The sequence below is a fragment of the Globicephala melas genome, chromosome 6, assembly GCF_963455315.2.
Source record: "Globicephala melas chromosome 6, mGloMel1.2, whole genome shotgun sequence".
In the NCBI taxonomy this organism is placed as follows: domain Eukaryota; kingdom Metazoa; phylum Chordata; class Mammalia; order Artiodactyla; family Delphinidae; genus Globicephala; species Globicephala melas.
In genome coordinates this window covers 49,352,364-49,372,496 of record NC_083319.1, presented here as the reverse complement: position 1 = coordinate 49,372,496, position 20,133 = coordinate 49,352,364, and the positions used below count along the sequence as shown (strand labels likewise).

At 36.8% G+C, this 20,133-nt stretch overlaps 1 protein-coding gene across 3 annotated transcripts in view; it reads left to right on the top strand.

Annotated features, from left to right (window-relative positions):
• Positions 1–20,133, top strand: part of MAMDC2 (MAM domain containing 2) — a 181,379-nt gene that overhangs the window by 140,284 nt on the left and 20,962 nt on the right. For 2 of the 3 annotated variants that reach the window (XM_030877020.2, XM_060299972.1), the window contains exons 12-13: positions 9,260–9,353; positions 11,036–11,188. In XM_030877020.2, the coding sequence (XP_030732880.1) occupies positions 9,260–9,353; positions 11,036–11,188 (247 nt within the window). The remainder of the gene's footprint in view (positions 1–9,259; positions 9,354–11,035; positions 11,189–20,133) is intronic. The other variant, XM_060299975.1, reaches the window with a different exon arrangement.

The following is a 20,133-nucleotide window of genomic DNA, read 5'->3' as shown; positions in this document are numbered from 1 at the left end:
TGCAATAATCTTCTCATTTTAGCAAAAAGTGAATGAAATTTGTCTGTGATTTGGATTTCTGCTTTTCACTTTGCCCTTTAATAATGAAAATGAAACTAGTTGTAAAATATCTAGGGTTCTAAAATTTTTAAAGACAACACTTAGCAGTTTGCTTGGATAGAAGAACAGGTCTAGTAAGTTTCTGGAGAGATTTTATAAATAGGTGGCTATTTAATAACAAGACACTCTGCTATAAAGGGACTAAGGAATCAGAAAACCAATGTGTAGATAAGATACATGAGAAAAGGTGAATTTCCTATCACATTTCATGATGTCTGAGAACATTGGGAAATGGCTGCTCCAGGATATTAATGTTCCAGCATAAGTAAAGCAGGGCAGCTGAGTGCAAAGCAGAAACTGCAAGATCATTAATTTCTGACACAATAATCAACACATTATAGAACAGATTAGGGTGTTTCCATACACAGAGCCAGGAAAATTATACTGTCAAGTGGAATATGTCTTAATGTGAAATTGGATAGAGGAGCTAAGTATGGAAAAGGAGCCTACTGTTGAGTTTTTCCAAGCAAAACTCAGTGTCAGCTGTCAGTCCAGGAATTCTAAATTACTTTAAATATGCATAAGGCAGAGTTGAGATACTCTGATTTTCCTTCTCTTTCATTTCCTTTCAGATATTTGTTGTTGGGTTTCTGTGTTTCATGTCAATTTATAGGGAAATGACTGGAAAGACTGATTAGCACAACTGGTAGTTGCTAACACACAGCTTACATGAGTGTGGTGTTTATGTCAGTGTATTCTTTCATGACTTTCCCAAGGAATTAATTTCATAGAATATGGCTGGATTACCACGTTTGTTCTCTCAGCACCATGGAGATATCTGGGACATTCTTTCCCCATAGTCTTATTAGTAAGCTTAATTAAGCAAAAATGTATTCCAAAGATTGTTTATAAACCTAAAAACACTACCTCCCTCCACACTTCCAGATTCCTAATCTTGTATTTCACAGTCTCACGATGGCTGCCTTTATAGGGAATCTTTTCCCGGGTTTTTTGGATGAGGCAACACTGACTAATTTGCACTTTGAGATTCTCTGGTGATCCTCTGGTTTCCTGAGCTCATAGACCAGGTAAGTATTTGCTGGACACTCTAGGTATAAGCTCAATTCACTTACTTGGAAATCGGCAATTCACATATTAGTAAAGACTCGCTACTTTCTCCCACAGAAGAATACCTTATTTTCTTTTGCATAGATATCCCCACCTTTTTCTCCCTCCCTTGTGTGGCTTTCTCTGGGCATTCTGTGCTCTGTCTTTGCAGTACCTACATCTAGTAGAAGTCTCTCTCCAGGTGGTCAGCAAGCTACCTCCCTATGCATCTCCCACCACACCCTGAAGGGTCATGAGCTCCTATTTTCTCTTCAACATTGGCTTACATGTGAACGTAGGCAATGCTCAAAGACGCATTACTATTTGTGGCCTGCCTATTTCATCTCAGTCTCTGAACCAAGACATTTAGTTCTCCCTTAGTGTCTTTCTCCAAATAAAGATTGCCTAATAAACATATCTGAAAGGCAAATGTCAAGCCAGAAAAAACAGTTTGCAACGTATATGACAAACTCCTAATACATTTAAGCTTTAAATTTAATATATCAATAAGCAAAACATGAACTAAGAAGTAGGAAGGTGGGCAATGAATATATATAGGCTAATCAGAAAAAAAGAAATATGACTAGAAAATAAATGCACAAACATGTCCAACTTCATTTATAATCAAAGAAATTTAAAAAGTAATAAAATAGCACATTTGTCTATCAAATGGATCAAGATATTTTTAAAACATAATACTCTGGAGTATGATATTTATATTAATAGCTGCATTCATACTGCCTATATTGTTCAGTTTATCAATTAAAAAATCTTTCACTTTAGGCCAAAAATATATAGATGTATATATAATATAGGAGTTATTTATATACTTAAATTTCATTTATTAAATATTTATATATATATAATTACATATTTAAGTATATTATATATAAATCATTGCCCTGGAGAGGTGAGTATTCAAGGAAATAGGATTCTCATAAGCTCTAGCGTGAAGGTAAATTGATATAATATTACTAGATGACAATTCAATTACCTGTATCAAAAAGAAAGATCCCAAACATGCATATCCTTTGACATAATAATTCTAATTCTAGGATTTTATCATCAGGAAATAATCATGGTTATGCACAAAGGTTTATCTACCAATATTCATCACAGCAGTATTTGTAATATTGCAAAATTGGAAACTGCCCAATTATCCATCAGTAGGGGTTGATTAAATAAGTTGTAACACAGCTAAAAAGGGCTTAGCATTATACAAGCTTTTAGCCACAGCTCTGCCTCAAGTCAGGATCTCCACTTTGCCCTGGGAGTTAATGAAAATAAGACCCACACTGTCTCTATGTCTCATACATGAGCAGAGTGAAGTCATTATTCCTGTTTGGCTATTAGCTAAGGTCACTGTCTTCTCCTGACCCAGAGAAATTCATCCAGAGCAGGGGTGAGCCCTTGAGAGTCAAGACAAAGACGTAGATTCCGCCTTTTTTGCAATTGATTGTGTTCTCCAAGTCTCCTGGTAGGACTGACGTTTTATATCTCCATCCACGTGTCACAATAGGACCGTATTATGATGTTCATCCTTGGGCATGACAATTAAATTGATGATTACATTACATTGCTCAGGGAAGTGTTTGACCAGGGGTCCTCCCTAAGGGAGGTGGGCCGGAGATGAACCACATTGTATGTCCAGGAAGGCATTCACACCTATTTCCTTTAGTGACGATGAAAGGCTTATAGGAAAATTTTATATAATAATGTTCTCGTTATTAGGGTGTGAGATTAGATCCTAAAACTCTAAAAATGATACCATCTCACCTTTAGTTCTAATGTTCATTTTTTCAGAGGCTTTTCATGTTTATTTTCCATTTAGACCCTCAATACTAATTGTACAGGATTGTGCAGGATCTATGTCCCACAAAAAAGAGAGCATGAATTTTGGAGTCAGACAGACCTCACTCCCAAAACAAAGGAAAGGAAGTGAAAATGGGTGCAAATGAAGATAAGATTGAAGGTGTGGATGTGGGGAGTTGAGGGGATTCTTTCCTATGGGCTAAATTTTCCGTGTGGAGCAGACATAAGGTCATCGGCTAAGAGAGAGAAGGACATCAGTGAAGTTAGGGAACACCTGCTGTGGAGAGGCGGGGTTACTGCCTGCGAGGAGAGGTTTCAACACTCACCAGCCCTGAAATTCAGTCACGATCTATGTAAGATTCAGGTTCTGGTGCCAGGTGATGGAGAACTCTTTATAAACATACATAAGGCAAAATGACAGGAAGCTAGTTGTAATATAAATACAGGTCAAAGACATACTTGTCCTCTGCTATTAATTGGGGAGTTTCAAGCCTTTCAGAATCATATTCTAAAATACCTAAAGCAAAAAGGAGAAAATGAGCAGATTGGTATAATGAAATATGATCTATCAGATATTCGGAGTGTCATGTTTCATGGCCGGGTCTACAGCTAGCTGTTATATGACCTTGAGCTCATATCATAGGGTCTCTGGGCCTTTTCCTCATTCTAAAAAAATATCTGATTCTGAGGTCTCTTCTGGAAACTCCTTTTCCTTTTCAGTGACCAAATGATTTGAAAATAATGCAGATTTCTGAAATCAGTGAGTTGAGAGATCTGGGTATTTACCACACAAATAACAATGAAAAACTTTGCTGCTGATCTGCAAATCTACCACAGGGTGCCCTCTACCCTAAAATGGAAGGCTCTTACAAGCAGACGGACTCATGCTGGGTAAAGCTGGAAGCTGTTCACTCTTTGTTGCTTGTGAAAGCCAAGAGCTGAATTAAATCAGATGGGTCTTTAAGAAAAAAAGAAACAAAACAGATGGATCTTTTAAGAAAAAAGTGTTGGTCAGCTAAAGACTTATTTAAAAACACATGGTCATTCTGCCTTTTGTGGGATCTGAAGACCAAATATAGTATCTGCAGGAGGCATGCTGTTACGGTTTAGCAACTATTTCCCCAAACATGGCTGGAATTCTAAAAATACTAAAGTCTTATACTCATTTTTCTAGATAAAGCTCCACTCAGCCTGTCTTTAGGGATTTGTGAAAATTCCACCCTTTTAGCCAAGTGTCTAATGTCAGAATTTTTGTTTTGCTTTATGTTTTTTTTTTTAATTCTCTTAACAACTTATTGTCAAACAGTTAAATGAATGCAGTTGCATTACATAGTATAGTATATCCTGCAATTGTGTCAAAAGCATCTTAATGAAGGGCTCTGGAATTCCACTGACTGGATTATAGTAATTTTGTGAGTAATTATTCCACCAGCTCTGCAGTCGCCATATCCAAATTTATCTGTGCAGATGATTCCAGAAGATTTCAAACCTCGTCAGAATAGAAGTTAAATTTAACCCAGAATCAAACTCTCTGGTAAATTGTTGAGGTCCACTGCTTATAACAAGAACGTAACTAGGTTTGTTTTCGAACATGGGTAATTTATGGTGTTGTTGGCATAGGATTGAAATGTTTCTATGTGAAGATAGGAGGCCATTTCTGGAAACTATCATTCACATACTAATTATAGGCCCAACTGGGGCTCTTCAATTGGTAAAGTAGGTGGTGGATTAACCCAACAACCTGGCCAGCGATGTCTCTCTGGAAGGCCATGAAACTACTTTAAAAGTCAGTGAAAAACCAGTCAGTTCAGCCAGTGTTGAGCTCTTTAATACCAACGATGCTTTTTTAACTACACAACAAAGGTTTGTGGTTCCCTGCAAAAGCTTTCATTACTTCCCTCCCTCAGCAAAGCCCTATTCATTGTGTTGGGTACCACTTAAACTATGACACTTCATAAAGTTATAATTAGTAACCCTAATGTTTTTTCTTTCCTGCATGCTTTAATCAAGAACTTTTCTGGACTTTTACAGGTTTAGGGGCAGTCTAGCCCCTCTGAGTAACCCAGCCTTGTGGCTGCGTTTCTGTACAGACTCTCTCTCCACCCCACTGTCCCCACCCCCTGGGAGGGAAAAACTTAAGGAGAGAATTAAAATTTGTATACTATGAGGAAAGTTTTCTCAGTTACCCTTAGGATTTGCTCCCTGTCATTATGTTATTTTGAGGGAGTAGATCATTCTTTTTTGAAAGGGAGGCAAGTGAAAACAAAGAAGATACTCCATTGCCCTTTGACAATTTGCAGTTTTCTGAAGAAGGAAATTGGAAGAGTGAACCCCTGATCATCTCCAGGATGATTATTCAGCTGGAGTGTCAGTCCATCTCCCTTGCTTTTTTGCTCCTTTGCCTTTTCTTTCCAGAGCTTGAGGGTATTTCATTGCTCCTTAGAACTACCACCTGGTGATGTGCAGAGGCGAAGAAAACTAATTCAATCTAGCCTGCTTTTAACATGTAAACAACTGTCCTGCTCTGCCTGGGAAGAATTAACAGGTTGAAATTGACAGAGAATCCAAAAAGGAGGTAACAGATCTGAAAGTTCCTCACATAGGGACTACACGTAATAGAAATTTAGCAAGTGGGGTTTGATAATCCACATAGCAGTTTTCTACCACCTTTGACTGGTGGTTCTCAGCCAGAAAAGATTTTGCCCTGGCCCCCCTCCCCAAAGGGACATTTGGCAGTGTCTGGAGACATTTTTGATTGTTATAACTTGGGGGTGATATTGATATCTAGTGAGTAGAGACCAGGAATGCTTAACATCCTGCAATGCACAGGGAAGTCCCCTACAACAAACAATTATCTGGCCCCAAATGTCAATAGGGCTGAGATCAGAACACCCTGCTGTAGATAAATGAGCATATGCAATGTCTAATTTTAATATGATAAGAAGTAAGTTAAATCATGTTTTTGATCCTTACTTGACTATATTTAAAATTATTTGTTTGCAAATATGTATTTATCACTCTCTCCATTCACTGCCTATTTGTATTTCCAAAGTTAGTCTAGCTAAGTTTTCTCAACAATTAATATTCTCTATCAAAAAAAATTTTAAGTATCACTAGTCCCTAAGGACTGGAACCTTTAGTGCACTGAAACAAATTCATTTACACAAATCTAATTTGCCCTAACTTTTAAGAGATTTGCATAAAATCAAGAACACTGTCTAAGGGACAGCAATTTACTTTGTCCCTCTTCTCCCCTCTTAAATAGATATTAGTATCTATTCAAGTTGCCTAAGATTTTTTTCCCAGTCTTTAGAGATATTCTGTTTACTTTGAAATACTGCCAAAAATGAAATAAACACTGTTTTTTTTAAAAAAAGATCTATAAATAAACAAGAGGTTAATCCCCTTAAGAATTTAGACTATGGACAATTTCCTTCTTGTCACATTCTTAATGGGACCCAGGGAGAGAGTTCTTAAGAACAGACCAAAATGTTTGGCTTTCTCTTCGCCTGTGTCAGCCAGGCCCAATCCTCAGCTTACCCAGTCACCAACTACCCTAAAATAACCTCTCCACCTCAAGAGGCCCTCAAAATGCAAGATGGCGGCACAAGAATAGGAGACGACATTATCAGCATTATTTATAGCAGGGTGGAAATCCAATGTGTTAGACCAAACAAGCTGATCTTGTCACGTTTCTTTTGTGTGTTGGAATGCTGATAGACAACTGCCAAACAGATCTGAGGTTTGAGGCCATAGTTTCAATCTAGTACATAGCTGACTGACTTTGTGGCTCTTTTATCAGAACAACATGTGGTCTGGCCGGTATTCAAAGTGTAGAAAGAGTTCTAAGATAGGAATAACCTAGTGGCCTGCTGTTGTCCAGAACATCTTTAGCATTTCACTTAACCCACTGTGGCAGTTCACAGATTTGTTTGGAATGTCCAAAACGGGCCAGAAAGCTCTATCCAGTGGAACTTTCTGCAATGAGGAAATGTTACATATCTTCCATAACCAGCTCACTTGATCACTGGCTCTATGTGGCTGTTACGCACTTGAAATGTGATTAGTGCACCTAAGGAAATGAATTTTAAATTTTATTTAGTTTTCATTTAAATAGCCACATGTCCTCGTGGCTACTATAATAAACAGTGCCAATCTGAAAAACAGTAACTCACTATTCCACATCTTCATTATAGATATTTTGATTCCTTCTTCTTTTCTCTCAATTATAAATATAGCAAAATTAAAGAATGTTTAGAAAATGAAATTCTATTCAATACCCGTAATTTCATGAACCTAACAAAACTGTTATACATTTGGTAAATTTTCAAGGTTTTTTTCTATGTATTTTTAGATGAGTTCGATATAATTTACCTTATTTTATTTTGCTTTATTTTATCTATTATAACCAGCTTTTTTTCACTTAACATTATGAGAGGAATATATTTCTCTACTACTAAATAATATTCACAAGCTGTCAGAGTGAATGATTGCCTATTTCTTAGATTGTAGCACCATGATTTGTGTATTTCCTCTGTTTTTGAAATCTTGGGTTCTTTCATTTGTTTGCTTCCTTGCTTGCTTGGTTTTATGGTCATTATAAAATAATGCTGTAGTAAACATGTGAAAGCATGTTTACATTTCTCCTCTTTAAGATATGTTTACCTGCCAAATGTTTGAGTCTTATTTAGGTAATACTTTACATGGTGAATCATTTCACTACCACAGAATCATTTTGAAAAAGTACTTTTTCACCATTCATGTCAAAAACAGACTTTAAAGAAGCGAAAGGAAAAGAAAGCCAAATCTTTTCTAGGGGCAGCACTATTAATTCAGTAAATTACGAGACAGATTACTACTCCTTCCCATAGAACAGGAAGAATTGCTGATAAAATGTAACTGTACTCAGGGCTGATGCCATAGACCTCTGCTTTGCAAACGGGGAACAAGTTCCCACGCATAAATCCTACAAGTAAAATATTTTACATAGTCAGATCATCTCTAGAATTTATAAAGATAAGAAAATTAATGGAAGTTAAATTAAAAAACCCAAAACGCCCCTTTTATTTTGTTCCTTGTAAATACATATAGTTATATATTATCACATCTCCAAACTATCCTTTTTATAATTTAAAGTAATATGAATACAGTCCAAGTAAACTTTCACACATCTTACGATTAGGAGTTATTCTGAAGATATTGGCCTAAGACATTTTATATTTTGCATAGTGATAAACTGTCATGAGATTTTTCAATTTCTTTTTAAATAAATTCTATATTCTGGTGGCTCTGATCATCAAAGAGCAGTTAGATCCTATTGATAACACAGATAAATTGAAGACATAGCATACTGTATATTAGAACCTAAAAAGAATCAAATGTTCTCATTATTCATAATTTGGGTTGTACTTTCTGTAATATCTCTTTGTCTTTTTTGAATTAAGATTTGTATTTGAGGGATTGACCATGGACTGAATGACCTTGTGCTCATTAAGCATTAGGTTATACCTGTGAAGCAGCTTTGTAAACTGCAAAGTACAGTGAAAATCTAGTATAAATGTTTTGAAAAGTGCTCTTTGCTCATCCTATACATGAAAAGGAGACTTTTAAATTGGCTTAATGGAAAGAAATCCAAGACTTTTCTCTCTGTCTTTGGCACATGAATTTAATAATTTATAGTAGAGATTTATTTTTCCTTCACATACAACAGTAAAAATGTTTGGCCTGATAAAATAACTGCATTTAGGGCTTTTATTAGTGATAACACTCAAGGACATAGATCTTTACTTTGGAAATGGAACTTGGGTCTCCAGATAGCAAATCACTGGGACTTTGTTCACTCTATGAATGAAGCACATTGCCAGAAAGTCAATTCCAAAGAATCAATAGTGTGTTTACACTGGAAATGTTTGTAAAAAAGCTTGGACTGCCATCCACCCTGTACGCGCTTTGTGGATTATCTGGGGAAAATATTTAAAAGTTGACTGGTTTTCCTCTGCCACCTAGTTAACTTCTTGCTTTCCTCTCCCAGTGTTTTAAAGAATGTAAACTAAGTTCAGCATTAGTGTACACAACATATCATTGTGAGCTTGATTCTACTGAAAAAAATAAGAGAAGTAGTCCCAGGGTCATATATAAATGGTTAACCATTACTCATGCCACTGTGATCTGTGGTTCACAGACAATGAAGAGGTGCCTGTAGTTTGCTTCTGCACATCTGTTGTGTCAAGTACATCCCAGGTCGTAAGTGTTTCCAATTTTTGGTTGACAGAACTCACAGTTTTACTTTTCTGAATTGCAGGTGGTTTTCATGAGCCTGTGCAAAAGTTTTTGGGACTGTGGACTTGTAGCCCTGGATGACATCACAATAGAATTGGGAAGCTGCTCGTCTCCAGGTAAGACGGCGGTCATTTCAGCTTTCTTTTGTCTCCCTGGCCATTTCATGGCATGTCCTGTTTCTCTAAGAACATACCATGTACATTTAATCTGTGCTAGTCTGTCCTTTGCCTTTCTTGTCAGAAGTGCCTCTCTCATTTAGAAATGATGCCTTGAATGCAATGTGTGACTTTGTACATATGACTTGACCCCTGTATCTTCATCTATAAGAGAGGTGGTAATACCTACCTGAAAAGTGGGGATAATACACTTAAATTCCCTAGTGTAGGACCTGGCACAAAACAGTGCTTTAAAAACAAATACCTTCTATTATAATTCCTTTTGTTATTATTATTGTTGTTGCCTCATACGCATGCAGGTTTTCAAGAAATATTGGTGACATTATTATACATAGACTAGGTAAACATATCATATCTAAATGATAATAAATAAATATTTTCCAAGTGAATTATGACAGTGGAGCAATGGAGCAAGCATTGATGATAGTGACAAATATTGTGGCTGTGTGTTGGACCTTATGTCTAATGAGAAAATTGTGCATACCTCAACCCAAATCATTGGTTTCTATCTACTAATTACCACTGCATCCTAAGTCTCAGGGTATCCATTTCTTTAACAAACAGGCAAATTGTGGCATCAATTTGGCACCAGAGAATAATCTCCGTGTTTATTTAATTAAAAGATAATTTGTTTGTAGTCGATTTGTGTGGCATTGCAAGAACAACATAAAACAAGATAAAAATCTCTACACTCAAGACGTAGAAAAGGGAATGAGCCTTCATTAGCTTGTAGTGTATATAAAATAAAATGAAGTAAAATAATTATCATGCAAGAGATGGAAAAGATAAGCTATTTATTAGAGAATCTAGAGGTAGGGAGGTACAACCAAAGAAGTCCCCAGGAAGTTGGGAGGTGACACCACTCTAATGATAAGCATTATTACAGTTATTGAAGATAGCACCCAAAGACATAAACATTTGTTTTTGGAAATGGAAAATAAACCTCCAGGCAGCAAAACACCAAGTTCTAATTTATATTTAGCTAATATTTATTGAGAACTTCATGTTCTAAGTATTTTACATACATCATCTTATTTAATCCTCACAACCCCCTGAGGTGGATACCACTAATATTCCCACATTACAAATAAGAATGCTGAGGCACAGAAAAATTCAGTAACCTGCTCCTCACATATTAAGCTATGTCTCCAAAATCACATTTAATTCTTTCACATTCTCCCCCTCCTCCAAAGCAGCTATAGAGTTGCTCTGAGGATTCCCTTCACTCATTCTGGATTTCTGAAGAATGCTCCTGCATGCCGTTTTATTATTTTTATGTTTCCATAGAGGCAACATACCTCCAATTTTCAGAGCTTTATAAGCTCATTCACACAAATAAATTCACAAGTCAGAGAAAGTTTCTTTCTCAAAGTATTCCCATACTTTTGGATCTAGATTTCTGATTGTTCTCTGCCTCTCTGGCAGAACCTAGGGTGGAGTCCAGCCTCTAGCTGGAAGCACCAGCGTGGCTTAGGTGGGCTTCTGGTGAGGGGGGCTGCCTCTTCATGTGGGGCATGTGGCCAGGCGACACCCATACGTGCAGCACGTGCTTCCAGTGAGCCTTGGAATACATATTCATTGAAAGAGCCTCAGCAATTGCATCACCTGCTGTTTCCTTGCAGAGAAGCTTCCAACTCTACCTGGAGAGTGTACTTTCGAACAAGATGAATGTGCATTTACTCAGGAGAGAAGGAACCGGAGCAGCTGGCACAGGAGGAGGGGAGAAACTCCTACCTCCTACACAGGACCAAAGGGAGATCACACTACTGGGGTAGGTGAGTTATGCCACATGGTGCTGTTTCCTAAGGAAACCAGAAATAGCATTCTAGGGGTCATTTACTGCATTTTGAAATGGGAAAAATGATGTGTCTAGAATGAACTGCGTGTGGGATGCTACACATGTGGGGTAGGTAATTCAGTATGTGCATTTAAAATCATTCTTTCTGTTTATTACATTGCTTATATATCTTGCTGGAAAAAGGATTTAAAGAGCTTACAAAAATATGCACACAAAGACAATTTAATTAGAGGTAGGTTTAAAAATAAAAGAGAGATGGACAAAAATGAAAAAAAAGTATATGATGATGTAAACTTAAGCCCAGGACTCAGACCTAGTATAGAAATATGCTGGCAGACAGGGGAGGAGATATATCAGTTTGAGTCCTCACTTTCTAGAAACTGAAAAAGATGGAAAACTCATCTGTAAAACATGACTTACAGTGTTCTTAGGATAGAAACAGATGAAGCAGTCCATCAATGGGTGGAGGCAATGAGGAGGTGCATTTTCTGTAGAAAATGTATAAACTACAATAAACTAGGCTAAAAGTTGATCTACTTCTTATTATCACCATGTGTCAGCAATTGTAAACAATGTCAGTGATAAAAATACTCCCTAAAGAATAGACCTTGGGGCTTCCCTGGTGGCGCAGTGGTTGAGAGTCCGCCTGCCGATGCAGGGGACACGGGTTCGTGCCCCGGTCTGGGAACATCCCACATGCCGCGGAGCAGCTGGGCCCATGAGCCATGGCCGCTGAGCCTGCGCGTCCGGAGCCTGTGTTCCACAACGGGAGAGGCCACAACAGTGAGAGGCCCGCGTACCGCAAAAAAAAAAAAAACAAAAAAAAAACAAAGAATAGACCTTTCTCACTGATCCTCTCAATTTTACTTGGTATACCAATTGGATAACAGCACATCATTTGGCCCAGAAAAAAAGAACTATCCCTGATACTAAGATTATAGAGATATTTCCTGAAGGGTCCTTACAGAGAGTTGCATAGTGCTGTTTCTTATGGTCTACCTCAAGATAAGTCTAGGGAATAACACCACAGAGCAACCTATAGCATAACCTATTTGTTGAATTGGCTTAATTTGGTAGGGTGCAATCAGGAACAGCTTTGTTTTTTCTTTCCAACACTCTCTTCAAACATACCCTAGAGAATTCTCCCTTCCCCACCCCTTGGCAGATCCCATAGCTTCTCAGTCTGGTTGAGGTATAGGAGCCGCCACACATTCAGGTATGTTAAAAAGTCCAATTCAAATTAAAACTTCAGTTTCTCATTCAAGCAAATCATCTTTCTCCCTCAGCATGGGCCTGATTCATAGTTTGGAGATGATAAAAGGGAAGACTCTCTGTGCTTTAACTGTGTTTAACTTTCAAACAGCTGAGAAACCATGTTGAAGTATGTCTCAGAGCCATCACCCAGGGGAAGAAAGGGAGAAGCATTTGTCCACAGGTTCCCTTCCTGCACTGGCCAGGGATAACTGTCCATTCAGCATTGGCTACTCTCTCTTCCCTTATCTCTAGGTTACATTTGCATGGGTGCTGAGTGATTCTGCCGAGGGCCAAGCCCAAAATGACTGCACAAAACTTAGCATCAAATATAGGAAGTAACAGGCAGTTGGCATGGGCCCAAGACAAGGCATCTATCAGGTGCATCTGAGTGAAACTGTTTAAAGCCTGTGTAGAATTAGTTGTAGTAATAGTGACTAGAATAAGAGACCAGTGAGACAGAAAATCTGTAGTAGTGAACAGAAGCATCTCATATGGCCACATCTAGGAAAGTGGTGGGAGATGACAGTGGACAGTCAGATGAGAACCAGATCACCAAGAGCCTCGTCTACATGCTAAGGGATTTGCATATTCACTCTTTGTAGAAAAAGCATTCATTGAAAGGCTTTAAATGGACCATTTTAGTGGTCCCAAAGCAAAATGATGAAGCTTTACTTGATAGTTTTCCCAATAGACATCATACTAGGCACCACTTTCTTAGCCATCCTGCTTAGGGGCTTTACATCTAACACTATCCTCAACATCTGTCTAAGTCATCACAAACGTCTGGGAAAATGAGAAGCAGTTCAATCTCAGAAAAGGCTTGAAACCCTTCTCTAGTGGCTCTCTCATAAAGATGAGGGTAGACAGAGGCAAATTGGGTATGAGAGCCAGGACTCAAACACAGTTCTCTTGATTCCGCCTTCATCTCAGGTGATACGTAAGGTGAGGTCTTGGGCATTTATATTCAGATCAGCTTGAAAAGAAACAGGCCAATACCATGAATGAATGACTTTTGTTGAATGTTGTACAATATGAAAGAGTATCAGCTTCATAAATCAGAGACCAGTTGTCCAAAACATTATAAGAAAAAGGATTATCACATCTAACTCCTTTATTAGGATTAGAATTGGTTCTATATCAGGTAGCTTTTAGTGTATAGCAAACACCCCAAAGCTTAGTGGCTTAAGATAATAACCACTTATTTCACTATTCTGCAAGGTGGCAATTTGATCTGGGCTGAGCTGGGCAGTTCAGTTCTTGGTTGGTCTCATTCATGCACCTGAAGCCATCTGCCAGGTTAGTGAGGAGCTGGCTAGTTTAGGGGGGCCTCAACTGGGATAACTTGTTCTGCTAGCTCAGATTCAAAGAGTGAGGAAATGGACTCTATATCTTGATGGGAGGAACTACTGGATATAGGGAAGGAATAATTATGGCTATTTTTGCAAACAATCTACCATAGATTATATCAGCCTTCAAAATGGTCCCTCCTGAACGGGTTATTATTGTGGAATCTTGTAAAATCACTTGCATTGATGGTAGAAGTGCTAAATTTAGCAAGTAAAAGTACGTGACACCCAGTTAAATGTGAATTTCAGATAAACAATGAATAATATTTAGTAGAAGTATATCCAGATTTTGGACATAGTTTTGAGTGCAAGTCATGGAAACAAAGAACATTAAAACCAGAAAGGACCTTAGAAAACACATGGCCCGGAGGTTGCAAATTCAGATGCAGTCGTGTGTTAGGAAACCATGTCTTTAGCAGGAGGGCTGTTACGTACCAGAGTGCGGTGGGGACTGTGGTTTGCTGAGGTATGTGCATCATCTAAAGGTACAAAATCAAGTTTTAAAATTATTGTGATACCTAGATAAGTATCTGCAACCAAGTTTAGCTCAGATGCTCCCAGGTTTTACCTCCTAACTGAGGTTATTTGATTCAACAAACTGACATAGTTAAAGGGGGGTCTAGGACTGGAACCAGACGATCATGACACCCAGTTCTGCACTCTTTTCCTACACTGAGATGCTTTTCCTTTAGCCTTACTTTGACAACTACTCAGTATTAGTTTAGAACTTGGGTTGTAATCCAGGACCCCTAAATACCCAGCCAGGGATCTCCTAGATACTGCTAGAAAAGTACATTGCTCTTCATTTTTTTAAAGTAAAATACTTACTGAAGTATAACATGTACATAGAAAAGTGCTGCAAATTTCCCTCTAAATGCAGTTTTAGCTGTAACCCACATGTTTTAATAAGTTGTGTTTTCCCTCTCATTCAGTTCAAAGTATTTTCTCATTTCCATTTTGCTTTTTTCTTTTATGCATAGGTTATTTATAAGTGTATTGCTTAATTTCTAAATATTTGGGAATTTTCTAGTTACTGTTTTTAACTTGTTTCTAGATAATCCGACTATGCTCAGAGAACATACCCTTAATGATTTCAATCCTTTGCAATTTGTTGAAATGCCCAAAAAAGAGTCAATTTAGGTAAATGTTCTATGTGTGTTAGAAAATAATGTATATTTTGTTGTTGTTGTATGAAGTGGTCTGTATATGTTGACTGAATCAAGCTTGTAATCCTGTTCCTATTTTCTATATTTTTACTGATTTTTATCTGTTCAGTTGAGAGATGTATTAATTGACTATTATGATTGTGAATTTATTTCTCCTTTCAGTTCTATCAATTCTTGCTTGTATATATTTTGAACTTATGTTATTAGGCATATAGAAACTGTATTTTTTAAGCCCCAAAAGATATGACTGGTTTGGTTGCTTCTATATTTATTCACATATTTCTCCATTCCATTAGTATTCATTCCTTCCTGAATTTCCATGTTTCTCTCTTGAATTTTTTTTTTTTTTTTTTAGGAAATATTTCTCTTCTGCCAGAAGTATTTTCTTCTGCATCTAGTGTTTTGTTTGGTTTTGGTTTTGGTTTGGGGTTGTGTGTGTGTGTGTGTGTGTGTGTGTGTGTGTGTGTGTAAGTCCACTGCTAATGAATTCTCTCAGTTTTTGTTTGTCTGAGAATGTCTTTATTTTTCCTTTACATTTGAAGGATGTTTTTGCTGAGAATAGAATTCTAAGTTGACAATCATTTTTTTAATCAGACCTTTAAAGATGTCATTCAGTTGTCTTCTGGCTTCCATCATTTCTATTAAGTCAGTTTTCAGTCATATAGTTCCTTTGAAAGGGTACTTTTATTCTCTGGATACTTTTAATATTTTCTTCTCATGTTTTGTTTCCAGCATTTTAAACTGATTTGCATGTGTGTAGTCTTCTTGGTAGTTATTCTGTTTGGGGTTCATTAAACTTCCTTAATCTTTATGTTGAGTTTTCAAAAATGCTTGACCTTTATCTTGTCAAATATTGCTTCTGCCCCACTTTATCTCCTCTCTTCCTGAGATTCCAATTACATGTACATTAAAAGATCTCACCATGTATTATATATCCTGTATGCTCTTTTACAAAGATTTTCTTTCTTTTTGTTCTTTCTTCAGCTTGGATATTTTCTATTGACCTATTTTTTTTTTAGTTTGCAAGTCTTTTTTGCTATGTCCAGTATGCTGTTAAATTCAATGACTGAGTACTTAATTTTAGTAATTCTATTTTTCAGTTACAAAATTTCCATTTTTTTTACTATTAGCTTTATTAAGATAGAATACACACACTATACAATTCACTCTTTTAAAGTATACAATTCTGTGGTGCTTAGCATATTCACACAGTTGTACAACCATCACCACTATCTAATTCCAGAACATCATTATCACCTCAGAAAGGAACCTTGTATACATTAGCACTCACTCCCATTCCCTCCCCAACTCTTGCCACCCCCATCCCTAGATAATTTCTAATCTACTTTCTGTCCCTATGTATTTGCCTATTCTGGATCTTTAATATAAATGCAATTATACAACATGTAGTTTTTTGATTGGCTTCTTTCACTTAGCATAATGTTTTTAAGGTTCATCCTAGTAGCATGAATCAGCACTTCATTTGGTTTTATTGTGATTATATTCCAATGCATGGAAATACCACATTTTGTTTATCCATTATTTAGCTGATGAACATTTTGTTTATTTCTACTTTTTGGCTATTATGAATAATGATGCTACGGTATTTGTGAACAGGATTTTGTGTGAATATAAGTTTTCATTTCTTTTGGTTGTGTTGGGTCATATGGTAACTTTATATTTAAACATTGAGGAATTGCCAGACTATTTTGCAAAGTGATTGCACAATTTTACATTTCCACAAGCAGTGTGTGAAAGTTTCTCCTTCACACATATTTCTCCATATACTTATCATACTTGTTGGTTTCTGCTTTTGATTATACCCATCTTAATGGATATGAGGTGGTATCTCATTGTTTAATGTCTGTTTTGTCAAATATTACTATAGCCACTCCATTTCTATTTTAGGTACTGTGAGTGACATATCTTTTTCCAACCTTTCACTTTCAACTTATTTGTGTCTTTTTTTTTTTTTTTTTTTTTTTGCGGTACATGGGCCTCTCACTGTTGTGGCCTCTCCCGTTGCAGAGCACAGGCTCCGGACACGCAGGCTCAGTGGCCATGGCTCACGGGCCCAGCCGCTCCGCGGCATGTGGGATCTTCCCAGACCAGGGCACGAACCCGTGTCCCCTGCATCGGCAGGCGGACTCTCAACCACTGCGCCACCAGAGAAGCCCCTTATTTGTGTCTTTGAATCTAACGTGTGTCTCTTGGAGGTAGCATATAACTGAATCTTTTGAAATCCATTTTACCCGTCTCTACTTTTTGATTAGAGTGTTTAGTACATTTACATTTAATGTGATTACTAATAAGGTAGAATTTATGTCTGCTTTTTTCCTATTTGTTTTCTGTATTGTATGTATTACAGGGTTTTTTTTTGTTCCTTTATTCCTCTATTACTGCCTTCTTTTGTGTTTAATAGATACTTTCTAAGATAACATTTTAATCCCCTTATTGTTTGTTTTACTATATATTTTAAAGGTGATTTTCTTAGTATTGCCCTAAAGATTAACATTAACATCTTAAGACAATCTAGTTTATATTTAATATTGACTTAATTTTTTCATGGTATACAAAACCTCCTCCTTCCTTTGTACTATGATTGTCGTGTACATGATATCTTTTACATTATAAGCCCATAGACATGATTTTTAAGTTATTGCCTTATGCAGTTGTCTTTTAAATCAGATATTTTAAAAAGAGAAACAAAAATACATTTATTCTGTCTTCTATATATACCTATATAGTTACCTTTATCAGTGCTCTTTCTTTCTTCATGTGGATTGCGTTATTGTCTAGTATCCTTTCATTTCAGCTTGAAGGATTCCCTTTAGTAGGTAGTGATGAATTCAGTATTTGTTTGTCTGGGAATGTCTTAAATTCTCCTTTGCTTTTAAAGGATACTTTTTCTTGATATACAATTCTTGGTTTTCTTTCAACACTTTTGAATTATGTCATCTCACTGCTTTCTGGTCTCATGTTTTCTGAGGAGGAGTCAGATGTTAATCTTATTGAGGATCCCTTGTACATGATGAGTTACTTGAGTCACTTTTCTCTTGCTTTCAAAGTTTTCTTTGTCTTTGTCTTTCAGTAGTTAACTGTGATTTTTCCAGGTGCATGTCTCCTTGAGTTTATCCACTTAGAGTTGTTTGACCTTCTTGGATGTGTAGATTAATATTTTTCATCAGGTTTGGAATATTTTTGGCCATTATATTTTTTAAATGTTCTTTTTGCCCCTTCCTCTCTTTCCTTCCTTCTGAGACTCCCATTGTGCATATGGTAATACACTTGATGCTGTCCCACCAACCTCTGAAGCTCTGTTCATTTTTCTTCATTCCTTTTCCTTTGTTCCTCAGATTGGATAATCTCAGTTTACCTGTCTTCAAGTTTACTGCTTCTTTCAACTGCTAATTCCAATCTGTTGTTGAGCCTCTCTTGTGAATGTTTCATTTCAGTTATTGTGCTTTTCAAACCCATAATTCCTAGTTGGTTTTTTGTAAATTCTCTTTTTAATGATACTCTCTATTTGGTGAGACATCACTCCCATACTTTCTTTTAATTCTTCAGGCAGAGTTTCTTTTAATTCCTTGCACATATGTATAATAGCTGACTTAAAGTCTTTGGCTAGTAAGTTCAATTATAGGCTTTCTTAGAGACAGTTTCTATTGACAGCTTTTTATCTTGTGTATGAGCCACAGTTTCCTGTTCCTTTGTGTGTCTCATAATTTTTGTTAAAAACTGGTTATTTTTAATACTACAATGTGACAGCTTCCCCTCCTCCCAACATTTTGTTGTTGTTGTTGTTATTGCTGTTATTCCTGCTAGTTGCTTGTTTATTGACTTTCCTGAACTAATTATATAGAGTGTATTCTTTGTTGTGTGTGGCCACTGAAAAATATGCTCAGCTTAACCATCAACTAACGACTGAAGAGAGATTTTTCTTAAATGACTTGAACCAATACATCTCCCAGCCCTTGCAAAGGTGCTCTGTGTTTGTATTGGGGCATGGTTTCAATGCTCAAGTAGACAATTTACATCTCTGCTAGCCTTCACTTTTTTCTTGTTCAGAGACTCAAAGTCAGCCAGGTTAGGACCTTCTCAGTTCTCTCCTGGGTATGTGTATATCTCTGCACATGTGCATCGTTTTCTAGATTGACAAGAATATTTTGGAGTTTTGCAAAGCCCCCCACAGACATATCATTCCCTAATTTTTTCCTGAAAATTTTTTTGTCAGCCTTTTGTTAGCTTCCATTATTAATAGCACCTTAGGCAATTGCAATGTTAAACAATTGTTTGATTGTTCTTGGCAAATGCCCGTGAGATAAGGCTGTTCATACAGAATAAGGTTTACCTCAGTCAGGTTAAATAAAGACAAGGTGTGGGAATGAAACTTGCGAAGCAGGTCAAGTAATGACAGTTTTCTGTATGTATGTATGTTATGTGTGAATATTTATCTATATAGTATATAGATATATAGATATGGCACTGGAATGCTGTTCAGGAATAAAAAAGAATGAAATCTTGCCATTTGCAACAACATGGGTGGACCTTGATTGCATTTTGCAAAGTGAAATAAGTTAGAGAAAGAGAGACAAATGCCATATGTGCTCACTTATATGTGGAATCCAAAAACAAAACAAAACACCAAATTCATAGATATATAGATAGATTGATGTTTGCCAGAGGTAGGGTGTGGGGAGTGGGTGAAATGGGTGAAGTGGTCAAAAGCTATCAACTTCCAGCTATAAAATAAAGTCATGGGTATGTAATGTACAGTATGGTGACTATAGTTAGTAACACTGTATTGCATGTTTGAAAGTTGTTAAGAGAATAGGTCTTAAAAGTCCTCATCACAAAACACACATACACAATTTGTAACTGTGTGTGGTGATGGATGTTAACTAGACTTGCTGGAGTGATCATTTTTAAATATATACAAATATCGAATCATTATGTTGTACACCTGAAACTGATATAATGTTTATTGACAATTGTATCTCAATTTTAAAAAAAGGAAAAAAAGAATTTGGGTAGTCTTAGTCTTGGGAAGGCAGAGGAGAGGAAGGGTATTGCTTTGCTAAATGTGGATAACTTTAAATGTTTTGCCTTATCTTTTCAATCTATCCTCTATTGTTGAGGCCAGTAAGGAAATGTAA